Source organism: Rhipicephalus microplus, chromosome 4 (assembly GCF_043290135.1).
Source record: "Rhipicephalus microplus isolate Deutch F79 chromosome 4, USDA_Rmic, whole genome shotgun sequence".
Classification (NCBI taxonomy): Eukaryota; Metazoa; Arthropoda; class Arachnida; order Ixodida; family Ixodidae; genus Rhipicephalus; species Rhipicephalus microplus.
In genome coordinates this window covers 96876604-96892889 of record NC_134703.1, presented here as the reverse complement: position 1 = coordinate 96892889, position 16286 = coordinate 96876604, and the positions used below count along the sequence as shown (strand labels likewise).

General features: G+C 44.0%; 1 protein-coding gene across 1 annotated transcript in view; it reads right to left on the bottom strand.

Annotated features, from left to right (window-relative positions):
* The window catches only part of LOC119184072 (uncharacterized), a 34730-nt gene that overhangs the window by 7191 nt on the left and 11253 nt on the right, over positions 1-16286 (bottom strand). Inside the window, exon 2 of the mRNA XM_075891911.1 lies at positions 5291-5454. Coding sequence (XP_075748026.1) covers positions 5291-5347 — 57 coding nt within the window. The 5' untranslated portion in view covers positions 5348-5454. The remainder of the gene's footprint in view (positions 1-5290; positions 5455-16286) is intronic.

The window sequence follows — 16286 nt, the reverse complement described above, 5'->3', positions numbered from 1 at the left end:
ACGAACCTAATAGCCGTTTAAGAGAATTTTATTTCCAGATATATCTTACACAGCTTATGTGCACACATAAAAATTGACAATGGTGAACAGTGCGTATGTACAATGAAAGCTGTTATGTAAAGCGAAAAGAACTTACTGCATATGCAGTGACGTACAATGCAAAAATTGTTCAATAAAGACAGGGCATTCCTCTCATCGAGATGACTAAACTTAAATAAATAGTAAGGCTGTGTGAACAAACAAGGGGGATCTATTCACAGTGTAGGGTGATGTTTAGCATTAACCTGTGAAGACAGTTTGCTCTCGCGCTCGAGAACAATATTTCACAAAAAGGACATGTTTATAAGGGAAAAAAAGGAAAATACACACTGTAATGTCACAGTGGTACAAGCTCAAGCCCACCTCCTCAATAGGGGAGGAAAGGCATGGACACTCTGTTGTTTTTTACGATAATAAATTGTGTAGACCAACGTCGGAGAAAAGCCTCCTCTCCAAGCATGACTAGTTCTGCGTTAAGATGCATAAGCATTACGATTCTTAGCCGATGTAGTAGAGGAAACATGGCTCTCTGAGGGCGTCCTTTCAGGCAGGCCAGTCCGCTTCGTTTCTATAAGATGAAGGCTCCGATAGCCTTTAAGATTTTGACGAAATTATTCTTGTGGCTAGCCTTCCACTGCATACTTATTTGGAACATTCTGGTAGCCATGCACCAAAAGGTGCGCGCTAGTGTACATTCATGGAAGACATAGTTCAGCATTTAGACGCGACCGCGTTGTGGGCATGTGGCGGAGGGCGCCACGCCCCACGCCGCAAGGCGGTCGGCCATTGGTAAAGCCTCCCATTCCCTAAGCCAATTTAGGTCACGGACCTCGGAGGGGAGTGACGTGTTTGTAGAAGTCCAACGTCTTTTCACCCGGCATTTCTGGCGTTGTTCCTCAGATATGCTTTTAAATGCTATTAGTTCGCTCATGTTGGTAGGGGACATTTAATAGCGCTGATTGCGAAGATAACGTTCTTTTATTCTTACTGTGCACCCCATGCAGCGGTTTCTACAAGCGTGGACAACACATATGATTTCACAAGTTAATATACAAGGTTGTGCTGAAAGGTAATACAATAAAATAAAGTAAACTGGACAAGAAATGCGTTACCAAATAGGAAAATACAGAGAACACAGGCATGTACACTTACAGTTTCGCAAATATAAAAGATAGTATGAATAACACAAGTAAACAACACGCGATATGAGTACAAACGATGTACCATACGAATAGTTTTAGAATAGTAAGGTAGCAAAACAAAAATCAGCACTAGAACGGTAACGTAACTACTTTTGAAACAGTCTGAACATTCCACAATCTTTTAGTAAAAAATATTCATAAACAAATTTGAAGCAACGTTGTGATTACTTTTAACAAACAAAAAATACCACAATAAAGTAAACTTTTGCAATCTTTTGTACATTAGTGCGTGGTGTTAGAGAAATATTTTATAATCGCTGGTTAACATACAGTAATGGTCACAGATTGCAACGACACTATCTTAACAGGTGTTAAGTAAAGCTGACGTTTAATAATAAACAATACCCATGAGTCGCAGCGAGTTTTAGGCAAAAGTGGTTTCCAAAATTGCTCAGAATCATTAAGTGGTACTTTGTCAACAGCTTATAAATAAAACAGATGCATAAATTAAAAACAAAATCTACGAGTCAACACCACCACCAGTGTCATGGTAAAGGTGTTGTAAAGGATTGATGAATCTGTGACTTCAGGGCAAAAGTGCTTCTTATAACTGATGAACCTAAATGGTCCTCCTAACCTCACTATAATAGGGCTCAGTGAGCTTAGGAGGACAGATGTGGCCTATACGGTGCTACAGAATGGGCACGTCCTTTGCTATCGGGAATTTACAGACAGAAGAGAACTGGAAGTGGGGTTTCTAATTCACAGAAACATAGCTGGCAACATAGAGGAATACTATAGCATAAATGAAAGGGTGGTAGGTATCGTAATTAAACTGAATGAAAGATACAAGATGAAGGTAGTACAGGCTTACACGCCTACATCCAGCCATGATGACGCTTCAGTTGAAAGCTTCTATGAAGACGTGGAATCGGCAATGAGTAAAGTAAAAACACAGTATACTATAGTGATGGGCGACTTTAATGCAAAGGTAGGAAAGAAGCAGGCTGGAGACCAGGCAGTAGGAGATTATGGCATCGGTACCAGAAACGCCAGAGCAGAGCTACTTGTAGAATTCGCAGAACGCAATTATTTACGGATTTTAAATACATTCTACCGAAAACGAGAAAACTGCAAGTGTACATGGAGGAGCCCTAATGGCGAAAATAAGAACGAAATAGACTTTTAATGAGTGCACGCCCAGGAAATGTGCAGGATGTGGAAGTGGTTGGCAAGGTACGATGCAGTGACCATAGAATGGTATGGTCTCAAATTAGCCCAGACTTGAAGAAGGAACGACAGAAACTGATACGCAAGAAGCCAATCAATGAGCTGGCACTGAGAGGGAAAGTACAGGAATTCAGTGTCGCTGCAGAACAGGTACTCGGCTCTTAGTGAGGAAACCAACCTTAGCGTAGATACAATGAATGATAATCTGATGAGTATCATTACGGAGTGTGCCGTGAAAGTTGGAGGCAGGGTAGTTAGACAGGACACTGGCAAGCTTTCCCAGGAAACGAAAACCTAATTAAGAAGCGTCAATTCATGAAAGTGTCAAGTACAACAGACAAAATAGAACTGGCAGAGCTTTCGAAGTTGAATTATAGACGTAAGGTATGCGATGTAAGAAGGTATAACATGGAGAGAATTGAACACGCTCTGAAAAACGGAGGAAGCGTCAAAGCAGTGAAGAGGAAACTTGGGATAGGCAAAAGTCGGATGTATGCACTAAGGGACAAAGAAGGCAAAATAACTACCAATATGAATAGGATAGTTAAAATAGAGGAGGAGTTCTACAGAGATCTGTACAACCAAGACCTTAATACTATAAGAACTAGCAGTAACCCAGATGACACCCCACCAGTAATGATAGAAGTCAGAAAAGCTTCGGAGAGCATGCAAAGAGGTAAAGCTGCTGGTGAGGATCAGGTAACATCAGATCTGCTGTACGATAGAGGACAGATTGTGTTAGAAAAACTAGCCACCCTGTTTACGAGGTGTCTCCTGACAGGAAGAGTATCAGAGTCTTGGAAGAACGCTAACATCATCTTAATACACAAGAAAGGAGATGACAAGGACTTGAAGAATTACAGGCCGATCAGCTTGCTCTCTGTAGTATACAAGCTATTTACAAAGGTAATTATTGCTAACAGAGTAAAGGAAACATTAGAATTAAATCAACCAAAGGAACAAGCAGGATTTCGAACAGGCTACTCAACAATTGACCACATTCATACTATCAATCAGGTAATAGAGAAATGCTCAGAGTATAACCAACCACTATACATAGCCTTCATAGATTACGAGAAGGCGTTTGATTCAGTAGAAATATCAGCCGTCATGCAGACACTGCGGAATCAGGGCGTAGGTAAAATATATACAAACATTCTGAAAGAAATCTACAGGGAATCAACGGCTACCATAGTGCTTCATAAAGAAAGCAACAGAATACCAATCAAGAAGGGTGTAAGGCAGGGGGACACAATCTCCCCAATGCTATTTACCGCGTGCTTACAGGAGGTTTTCAGAAGCCTATAATGGGAACAGTTAGGGATAAGAGTTAACGGAGAATACCTTAGTAACCTGCGCTTCGCCGATGACGTTGCATTGCTGAGTAACTTAGGGGACGAATTGCAACTCATGATTACGGAGTTAGACAAGGAGAGCAGAAAGGTGGGTCTTAAAGTTAACCTGCAGAAAACTAAATTAATGTACAACAACCTCGGAAAAGAGCAGCGCTTCAAGATAGGTAATAGTGCACTTGAAGTTGTAAAAGACTATGTCTACTTAGGGCAGGTAATAACCGCAGAGCCAAACCACGAGATTGAAGTAACTAGAAGAATAAGAATGGGGTGGAGCACATTCGGCAAGCACTTTCAAATTATGACACGTAGATTGCCACTATCCCTCAAGAGGAAGGTACATAACAGCTGTATTTTGCCAGTATTTAGCTACGGAGCAGAAACCTGGAGACTTACAAAGAGGGTTCAGCTTAAATTGAGGACGACGCAGCGAGCAACGAAAAGAAAAATGGTAGGTGTAACCTTAAGAGACAAGAAGAGAGCAGAGTGGATTACGGGACAAACGAGGGTTAAAGATATCATAGTTGAATTAAAGAATAGGAAATGGACATGGGCCGGGCATGGAGCGCGTAGACAGGATAACCGCTGGTCATTAAGGGTAACTAACTGGATTCCCAGAGAAGGGAAGCGGGTTATGGGGAGACAGAAGGTTAGGTGGTCAGATGAGATTAAGAAGTTTGCGGGTATAAATTGGCAGCAGCAAGCGCAGGACCGGGTTAACTGGCGGAACATGGACGTAGTCAGGCTGATGGTGATGATGATGATGATAACTGGTGGAATCTTATCAATATTTGCCTCGCGTAACGATGCCTTGAGCCTGTAGATAGAACTAACAAATATTTTGCCTTCCATGCTAAGCCACGAAAATTTTCATTCAAAATTGAGCCTCTTGTCGATGCTACAAGGTTTAGATAGGAAGAAAATCACGTACATCAGGCTTCTTTTCTTTTCCCGCTGAAACAGAAACCGATTTTCTGGCTACTGCTACACCAAACCTTACTTTTATTTTAACTCAGATTGTTCTTCGGGGAGCTCAGGTGACCGTACACTATGCCTGTGCAACATATCCTGGATGTTTTATGTGCAACGCTAGGGAGCTTTGAGTAGACACGGGGACACAGCTAGTATCCTTAATGGTAATGAGGCTTGACATGTCTCTATATGTAAATATATATGAGCATGTTGCGCCTGAGAAGTTTAATTTATTGCGATAAGGTTTCAACATACAAATGAGTCATTCTATTTCCGACGTGTATGACACGCAGCAGTGTTGTTACACGCCACGCCGTTGTTTTGGTATCATCAGTTCATAGATTTTTTCGTATCTCAGTCCTCTTCTCCAGCGTAACAAACCATACTCCCACATGGGTGATCTTCCTATGATTTATTCCTCTTTCTCCCCAGTAGGCAAGCTTTTTTAAACCTCCTTGTCATTAACCAAAAATATCCTACGGTTTGAGTTAAATCAAACATCCCGTTATGCTCAAACTATTCATTCATTAGGCAACAATGACATAAGCTGCTCACATAATAAATAATTTCTTTGTCTTGTTCGAATGTGGTCAACGGAAGTTTTTCCCGCATTACAGATGCCTTCCGCAGTGTCAGGTTCTGGCCAGGTCGGATAGCGACAAGTAAGAATCCATGATCAGATTGTTCTTCGAGTAGTCGAGGGTAGACAGCATCATGTCCTGTGAACAGGTAGTCAGCAATCCAAAGACACAAGTTATTTAGAGACTTTAAAGGCTTTGTTAGTGAAGTACTTGAATTGACTACAAATGTTAGCGTCGAACATAAGTATTGCTTCGTTATTACCGTAGAATTTCTTCATAGCCACCTGCAATTAGTGGTGCTACATGTACCAATAATTATTTTGTAGGAAGCTAGCTATACTTCTATAGTGTTTCACCACAACTGTTCCCTTTTAGCAGGATGAAAAAAATGGGCAGATCCCACGTACAGTGAGAACCGATGACATGCGAAGCACAAAGAGGAAGGTAAATATGTCTTTTTAAAATCACCACAACGTTACGAGGTGGAGGTAAATTATGGCATACGCGACTCTCTTGTCATGATTATTATGTTTGAATGTGTTGTTTACCTTCGTCATCGATTTACGGCACGTGATGCTAAATTTAGTACATGCGGAGCTAGCGAAATGGCTCCGAGCATGCTATGAACGGTGTGTGTTGACATGTTCTTACATGACTTGCATGTCATAATTTTCAAGTTCGCACCAGTCATATACTGTCGCCGTCCATTCACGCCCCGTTATACCAAACTTATTATATGTGAAGCTAGCAAAACGATGGCGAGCGCATTATGAAGGGCCCAATTTAGTCCAACGTAACCTTGACGCAAGCGCAGGTTGAGCACAGGGACGCTACGTTCGCAAAACGCGAGCCATCTATTAACCTTTTCACAGGAAGGAAAAAAACACCGCCATGATGGGCTGTGCGGGCGAGTACAAAGGCTAAGGGCGCAGCGTTGTCAGTGCGTTTTCGAGGGGACGCGCCAATTTGCATAGCCCAAGGAGAGCTATGGCGGCGCTCAGGGAGGCGTTTATGAAAAGGTGATAGTCAGACGCCAGGTGCGAGCAGTGCCCGTCGGCGCGGCCCGACGGCAAGCAGTGCGAAATGCGACATGATTCATTTCGCGCTGGTGCGTTATCCAAACGGCACGACGTCTTCCTCTTTTTGTGGCAGAGGGACGCCGGACGCACTTAAACGCGCATGCGTCAAAGCAACACAGCATGCCTGCGAGTACATGGCAGGACCAGCGCCTGGCGTGGCAACGCAGGCGCACACGAGCGCCAGGTCACGTCGAAGTGTATTGGCGTCTTAAGTGGGGCATGTAGTCATGTTCTCACATGGCACGCATCTCCAGATTATCATGTTTGCACCAGTCACAAACCTTCGTCTTCCATCCACGTCCCGTAATGCCAAATTTGGTATATGTGAAGCTAGCGAAACGGCCGTGAGCGCATCATGAGTGCGGCATGTAGTGATATTGTTAGCTGACACGCAAGTCGCGATTAACATGTTTTGATGGTCATTCATCTATGTCGTCCGTTCGCGTCACGTAACACCGAATTTGGTACATGAGAAGCTAGCGAAACGGCCGCGGGAGCATCATGAGCTTAGCATGTAGTTAAGTTGTTACAAAACACGCATCTCACGTTTTATTGCGATAGCAAATATATGGACACTCTCGTCTGAAATTCGTCGCCCGCGTCGGCGTCGATCGACGTCGATATCATGCTCCGTGTATGTATACGTATCTACATATATAAATACACAAGAAAGAAAAAAATATCCAGGAAAAAAGTACTCCTGCCTGCGCGATCAAACACGGGACCTCAGCGTCGTGAATGCGAGGCGTTCACCACTGAGCCACCTCGGAGAACTTTCTCCTTCGTTCAAACGACAAGATATTTATATCTACCACTTACCGCTGTTGTGTTTTCGGCATTACCAGAAAAATGGCGCAATGAGCACACGTCGCTAGAAAGGTAGTCTTCTGGAGTGGAGGTGTGCCCCGATAAGTGACGCCGGTTGCCGCCATATTGGAAAAAGAAAGACTCAAAAGCAGACGAAAAATTGCGCTTCATAGCTCCGCCCTCGCAGTGGCGATTGGAGACTCTGACATGCTTTTGTAAAGCAGTTAAACATTTTACAAGGCCACGGTGATTTTGTACGTTGCTTATGGCTGCACAAATCGCATCAAGAAGACGCCTGGGGTCACCTTCCACGTGTAACTATTCTCGCTTCCTTCGCTGACGATCGCCAGGCTTTTCGCGTATGCTGTTAAATTAGAAACAGTATGAAAGGTGCGCATGCTTGTAATACATGCACATAGCTTTATGGAAGGTAAATTGAAGCTTTAAATGCTCGCTGACACGACGTTGTCCATGAGTTTCAAATTTCTGGAGCAAGCACGTGCATTATATGTCTGCACGTATCTAACACTGGAACGAGTAGGACGTCTGAATGCACTTTGACTTCCAAGTTTTCTGGTGTTGTCTTAAAAGGAAAGACATAGGCGTGCATGCATATTTTTTACACCAAACTCGAAAGTGAATATCGTATTTGGTGCATGTTTTTTGAGGAATTCGTAAACGTAGAGAATATACCATGCAGTGATTACCAGTTGCATGTTTCCGAAAGACAGTGTGCTGTGTTCCGCTTGGGAACGTGCTGTTCGAAAAAATAGTTGAAGGGCTACGGATGGTGACAACCTCTGTTCTATTCAGTTCGAAGAATGCTGTTTCGACAGAACGGGGCAGACAACCAAACTGCAGCCTGGCAGTGCACCTTCGATTTTTCCTGCTTTCCGAGCGCATCTGCAAAAACCTGTTAGTTTCTACCTTCTTGACGTAGCTTTAATAGAATGTGGTCACCATAATAAGCAATTACGTCTAAAACAAGATGAGACACCTTTGAAATTCTTTCTATCTTGCCGACGACACCGAAACCAAAACGCCGATAGACGAAGTTGCCAAAATGAGTGAGTGGTGTTATTTATAAATCTCAAACATCGAGCTATAGCTCTGAAGGGTGTGCTTGCCATGACAACCCATGTCACCAATGGAAGTGGATAAATATTATGCAGAACTAACGCCACTGCAATTGTTCTTGTAAACGATTGATTTGGGCTACGTCTCCTGGAGTACGTCTCCTCTAGTTGGTTGGTTGCACGCTACATCGGTGCTTCGGTTTTGGTTCCGCTTGTAAATTGGTTAGAATTTGATAACTATAGAAAAAATACTGGTGACTGCCAGTTTACTTAATTAACTCTCTTTTCTAACTTTAGCATTATTATTTCAACTTTCTTATATATTCTCTGGTAATCTGCGCACACACACAATAACATATGGATTCTCTACAAACTGCAGCCAGAAGACTCAATTACACTCGAGCCTTTCTATCTTATCGTGCCGCATACATCTACCTTGATTCTATCGAACATGGCCGGTACCCATTAGGCACATGGGGTACACCCCAAGGTGCTGCCCTGTCACCCTCACTCTTTAACCTGGCCACGAAGAACCTCCCCTCCCTTCTGGGTGAAGTCGAGGGAATACACCTCGCACAATATGCCGACGATATTAAAATTTGGACCAACACCGGCTCTCCAGCACAAATATAAAATCGGCTACAAAAGGCTGCCCTTCTGGTAATTCCTACGCTGCTTCGTGTGGCCTGGACTGCTCTCCAGCTAAATCAACTATTCTCTCGGTATTCGACTTACCTCCACTCCAAGTTTTGCTTCCGTCTGGTCCCGTTTCATCAGTCGGGAAAATTCGAGTTCTTCGGCTCCACGTCACTTCATCTTTGGATGTCGCTAGAACTTTGGCGACAAAAACAACGGGTGGAACCACTATCCCGTAACATGAACTGCGAGCTACATCCCGGCCGCATACTAGCACGTTTCGCGGCCCTTCAGGCGCGACGCTCTGACCGCCTTGACGTTTTCTACGTAGACGTCTCGGGCCTATCCTCCTCAGGTCACTTCACGGTTGCCGTGACCACAGAGGGAAAACGCGTTGATGGCCTCTCCTTAAGAGCCAACACTGTGACACAAGCTGAAGAATTTGTCATTGCTTTGGCCGCGTCGCATTCCATCTCACGCATCATCCTGACAAACTCGCGATCAGCCTGTTTCCAGTACCTTCAGGGTTCCATTGCCCCGCTGGCAGCTCACCTACTTCAGGCAGCCTCTCAGCGCTTTAACCCTAAACCCATTCGTATAGCATGGACCCCAGGCCACCCCGGCCTGCCCGGCAACGAGGTGGCGAACGTCACTGCCCGCGCTTCTCTTATTCGGGTATTCAGCGTTGCCACTCCATGTTCCGAGTTGAAATATGGATATACGAATCTGACGCACTTTCGCAAAATTCTTGCCTATTACCGGGTTTCGCGCTGCCTGTACCCGGACCCTGCAAGTGGTCTGGAGAAAGTGGATGAGCGAATACAGCGCCGCATCCAGACGAACACCTATCTCAGTCCGGCGGTCGCCAGGCATTTTTTGCCGGACATCACTGGCAACTGCTCGACCTGCCCGGTGCTGGCCGACACCTACCACGTCGTCGCTTCATGCTCTACTAACCACCTTCCTTTTTCACCCCTTTTCCTCATGCCAACTATAGAGGCTTTGGAGGAGTACCTGCTCGGCTGCTTGACCTTGGATGCTCAACGCTCTTTGGTGAAGCGCCGATGAGCAGCGGCCAACTCCATTGGCATTCTGGAATGGGGTCTTGCCCCTCAATCATGCAATATGCCGCAACTCTATGGTACATTTTCTGTAGTAAAATGTTTCTACCACCACCACAAGCGCATATATGAAAGAGGCGAGCAAATGTCGCGTTTTCCTTGATCTTGAGTATCTGCAGGCACATTTAATAAAACACCCAATATATACTACAACCCTTCTTTACCGCAATAGTGCACCAGCAAGCTCGATTACGAAGCATCCCTTGAGAACAGATTGATATGAAAGCGTGCAGCTGACAATGGGCGCATAAAATATTTTTGTTTTATAAGCAAGACAAGGCATTTATTCGTTGGTGTAGCCTAAAAGTGGTTTCCATACCATTTCTTTATCGTGGACTGCAAACCGACGCCCGTAGCGCGCGTATTCTATTGCCGTCTATGGCGGTTCCGCCCCGTTTTTCCTCGTGCAATATGGCCGTCGGTGGCTTCACTTTCTCCCGTTGGCGGCGGCCGGGACTGCCACTCCAAAGGTTCTCTAGAACCTTCTTAGTCGCACATCGCACAGCGGCGCCCGCTCTAATCTCCTACGCATACTTTTCCCCGGCTTAGAGAGGAAAGTGACGTTCCCTCGCGCGCCCCTAACTTGCGGTGGCGAGGAGGGGAGAATCGTTCGGGTTGGCTGACCTCGGGCTCTACGTGGAACAAATCTGCTGTAGTTACTGGGCGCACAAAGGTCACGGCAATCATTGCAGTCTCCATTCGCGAAAAGCACGTGCTTTTCAGACTCAGCGAAGTAACAAATGATATGCTTATTGGCGTGCAACCGTACCTGTGAGTACGTTTCGTGGGTAATTTTTGCGCGAGAAACGTGGGGCACGTTTAGATCTGCCTTCCATTATGCGCGTGATCTTTCAAATTGTAGCTACCACTATCATTGCTTCGCTTTTGCAGCAAAGTTGTGACATTTTTCATGTTTGCACCAGTCTCATACCTTAGTTATTCATTAACGTCCTGTAATACCAAATGTGGTGTAAGTGAAGCTAGCGAATCGGCGGTCAGCGCATCATGAGCGTGGCAGTAGTCATGTTTTTACACGACACGCAATTCATGATTATCATGTTTGCACCAGCCTTATACATTCGTCATCTGTTCGCGTACCGTAATACCAAACTTTGTATATGAGACGCCAACGAAATGGCCGCGAGTGACTGACGAGCGTGGCGTGTAGTCTTGTTGTTACATGATACGTATATCGTTATTTTCATGTTAGGGTGTGTAGCTTGTGTTCGCTATGTAATCATGTCACACCACACCAGTTTTGCAACATGTGATGCGAACAAAAGCACCGCTTGAGCAGCAAGACCATAAAATGTAAATTATGGCATTTATCACATACATATCATGATTTAGATGCTATGATTGGTCAAATATGTTCGCCATACAGTCATGTTATGCCATACCAAGTTTGGTTTCGACACCATAATCCAAACGGCCAGCAGAGCTAAATGTCGTAGGCAGCTGGATAAAGAGATAGATATGTAGATGGACATATATATATATATATATATATATATATATATATATATATATATATATATATATATATATATATATAGATAGATAGATAGATAGATAGATAGATAGATAGATAGATAGGGTCAAAATCGCCGAAGTTCACTTAGAAATGCTTCGCATTTAAAAATTCCACAAAAAGCGACACGTTGGAAACGAAATGAGGCATACTGAAATGTTAAAATATTTGCGCGAAAGTAGAGTTTCCTTTCAAAATTAGCATACGTGCGATGGCTTTGCTGCACTGCATCCAGTAGGCCTGTATGCATAGTACTGAATTTGTTTATATAAGTTTCGATGGCACTGGGTTTATGACTACAAAGGACTACTTGAAAAAAAAAAAATCATCGGGAACCCCAAAGAAACGTATTTTTATTGTTGACTTGTTTCTTAGAAATCGCAGAGTGTAATAACACAGTTTTAAATTTGTTTGATCAGTAAAAATTTATTGCAAGTATTTTACTTCAAAAAATCAATTTATCAACTCAATACAAAGCTTTCTGAAACTTGGGATTAATCTTCAGCTGATCACTGAGGAGAACGTAAAATAAAAAAAACGGAAAAAAAACTGGTGCCCTTTTGTCTTGAGAATGATGCGACCCAAAGGTGAGGGCAGAGGGAACATTGTTTCTCAACTAAGCTAATTAGGTCGTATTCTTTGCTTTATTGTATTTATAACGCTACGTAATCATCCACAAACGCTAAGGAAGTTGTTTATAACAACCTTCAAAAGCTTAGTTAAAAAACAAGCCGAAATTAGTAGCCCGCAAACGAAAATAAGATATACAGAACTAGGAGCCACTATATGCTAGCATGTCGAGTGACAATGCGCTGAAAGGCTAAGCAAGCAGCTGCTCCTTTTTGACTAAGGCAGCGGAAACAGCTTTCATGGCTGTCTTGTGTTCTCGGAAAAACATATCGCCGCTAGACAATGCTGCAGACTGTTTGGAAAAGCTCACCATATAGTTGTCATTACGCTCAGAACCAAAGAAGCTTTTGCTAAAGCAGGCAGACATGTGGTCATGACTCTGCATGAACTCAATATTCGCATAGCGCATTTATTGTTATTCTTGTTCTTGCTGACCTTCACTTGTGGCTTATACCCACTGTGGAGGATTGGTCTATATTTGAGTAGTCTTATAAAATATTGTTCAATTTTAGAGGAAGGGAACTTACAAAATGAAAACGGTACAAATTTTAGGAAAAAAATTTCAGGATACCTGATCTGTACCTATCATAAACATTTTGTATTCGAAATAGATAATAACCTAGATCAAGATTGGTTCAATAACCTTCCATCACTTCTCCGGCACCCAATGATGTTCAGTTGGGCAAACTGAATGAGACAATGATTTTTCATCACGCTCATGGAAGAAGTGCCTGCAGTTGCATCGCCATGTTTTATAATAATTCTTTTTTCCCAGATATACCCTAGATAACACGTACCAAGAAAAATCATCAGTTTTACGCCGCGAACCATGACTGTTTCTCAGTGTTACTAACGTATGTATCTCCACACACGTTATCTTGATTTATTTTTCGCAAAGACTTCTGCACCGCATGCACCATTCAACAATGAACAAGGTCACATGAAACAAAATAAAGAATCTCCCTGTCAGAAGTAGATGGCGTGTGGCAGATTCCTTTCTCTCACAGCTGCTGTTTCAGATTTAGTGTTATTTGAAGACCTCGGCAGTGTTGAACTCAGTTCAAAAATATTAGCGGTTCGCTTCATCATAACAACAAAAATAATTGAGGCAGATCTATGAGGTGAATGATGATGAGATTGGGCGAAGCTGCTTGAAGTAGTACCGTGAAATTTTCTTCCGTTATTTCGCCTGGCGATATGCGCGCTTCCTTGCCGCTTCCCAGTGTCAAACATTTTCAAGATCTGCTTCGCGACGTTGACGTGCTGCCTCGGCCTCTCGTTCCCATACGGAAGGATCCTGCCGACGCTGACGTGCCGCTGCAGCTTTTTGTTCACGTATGGCGGGATCTTGCCGACGCTGCCTTGCTGATGTGGTTTCTTGTTCCCGTACAGCCGGATCTTGGCGGCGACGTCACGCAGCTTCCCGGCGTGCTTTGGCCTCGCGTGCTCTCACATCAGGGTCTTGTCTGCGAGCGCGCGCCGTTGCTGCCCTGCGCGCCCGCCTTTCATCCTTATCCATACGAGCACACACCGACGGCAATGAGCATCGGCAACTACAATCCTGTATCGATATAGTTTTGATTATAAAATCATTGCTTTAGAAAACACGTGGCGTCTTTCGTTAGGCAGCTGGCGTCTTCTTTTTATTTTGCTTCAGAAACATCTGGCGTCTTTTTGTTTTGCTTGTACAAAACATCTGGTGTCTTTCGTTGGTTTAATTCATCAATCAACGGCGTTTTGAACAAACGTTTTTTATTGTTAAATCACGCTCAGGAGAAATCTCACCAGGCACTACCTTGGAGGTAAACAATGGCTGCTACTGGGAATGAGAGACAGCAGAAGTCGGCTTTTAACACTTATACGTACTTTTACTAACGTTTCCTACTGGCACATACCAATGGCTGCTAATGGGGAATCAGAGACAGAAAAATTCGGCCTTTTGTTCACGCGCACGCTGCGATATTTTTTCTATCGTTCAACAACGCACAGGAGAAATCTCCCACAGGCACCACCTTGGAGGTCAAAGCGTAAGACTGGTTACACACTACGACTACGACTACGACTACGAGGGACGAACGGGTGCCGCTATAAGGAGCTTCGCCCCTAAAAAACAACAACACCTGAATGCACTCTTGCTGCAAAAATATTTTACGGCTCAAGCCTTAGACACCTCATCAAACGAGGAAATGAACCAACGTCTGGAATTAGCGTCTTTTGTCGGCGTCCACACGAGTGTTCAGGGTTCATCATCACGTAATGACGTCAAAGATCGCCAAATTTCGTGACTTCATCGCAAGCTTGTTAACTTGGTCAATGGTCTGCCGATCACAGAGGCAGTGCAAAAGCAGGTGAGGTGACTGCGATCTTGAAGGCGATGCACAACGTCATTCTGTTCAGACCACTTTCGGAGGGTGGCAAGGCAGGGACAGTGCAGCCTCCCAAATTTTCAAGTATCGTGCGCAGCAGCCACTATTTTGTCTGTCAGCGCCATAAGTCGAGACAAAATAGCAAGACATTGTTTTATCAGAATGTGCTTCATGGGCATGTGCTTCAAGGGCATTTACTTCCCTATTTAGAACAGAGTAGAGTCACACCACAAATATACGAAAAATACACAATATCCAACCAAAGGGAACCATTAGTATAGCATGCGAAGCAGTGCATGGGTTGGCTTGAATTTGTGTTAAATACGGGCACATTGCCCGATGTTAACGCGTTCTTGCAAGTGGGGCACACCATGAATTTACGGAAGTTTATCTTGCTGTTACTCGTCCCGAACTCTCGTGGGAGCATGCCACACGGTTTCATCGCCACGCTACGCGGAAGCATGTGCGTAATCGCACGTCTGCCGAATTTTCTTCCTCAACGCCACCACGTGATTGCTGAGTGTAACATCCATCCAACAGCCACTTACGCAGAACCAAATGCGCTAGCGCCTGCCAGCGCGTTCTGCACACAGCGTCTCACCCAGGCCCGATCGCGCTAGCACGTTCTGGCAGTGGCTGGGCAAGTTGTTGGGCATGCGTAGTTATGGTGACCATGTGCACCAGATGGAGCTCGACCATAAGCCGCTTCCTATATAAAAGTGCTGCTTATGCGCGAAGGTTATATGTTCGCGTGCCTGTCAACAACTGAAAAAAGAAGATGGCTTTCACATTCAAGAAGTCTCACATGTGTGCAGATACCCGGTGAGATTTTAAATATTAAGGCAGTACCACTTGTAAACTATCAGCAGTGGCGTGGAGAGTGGGTAGAACACTTGGCCCATGCCAGACCCCCTGATTTGGTTTCGTGGTATACGAAGCACAAAATTAAACCCAACCCCATTTACTGGGTGGTCCAAACTTCAGATTAGGGTGGTCTTCTCATTCCCTAAACAAATTCAGCATTTGCAATCTACTATGAGTGATTAGCTAGCCTAAATATTGTGTTTGAAACAACGCTTAAAATTTAGAAAATGTCACTACGCATGCATAAAAACTCAAAACTTTGGCTGTAGAAAAGTGCTCTCGTTGTCAAATAATATTACAGCACTCGGCAGGTCACCGCGAAATAAAAGAACATTGTTTTAGGTTGAGAAAATGTGCGCGCCCTTCCAAAAAATAATCGTTGCTCGTATCCCTCATGAGTATTGTGCGTTGTTTGTCAAGTTGTCCAGCATATTGAGTACGAAAGTTCGGGGCGTAAATGGTAAGGAACGAATTCTAGTAATTTTTTACATGGACTCTAGGATAAATGAGAAGATCAGAGGAAGATCGAGACTTCAAAGTTAATAACAGTAGCCCAAAAACAAAGCTCACTAAAGTAAGCATGTCATGAAAAAATTAACCAGATAGTGATAATTTTGAAAGGGTTCAAGGGCACCTTATCAAAAGGTTGAATCGATGGTGATACCTTCTTATTTACACAGCAGTAATCATGATATAACAGTTAATAATAATAAGCAATCTAATGTTCAAATGGGCTGGCCCCCGGGACGGCTTTAAGCTCTCCCATAGTAGAGCACCGTGTACTCTAAATCGTTACCCAGTTTTTCTACCCCCCCCCCCCCCCCCTTCAACTCGACTTTCTGACTCGACTTTCTTACACT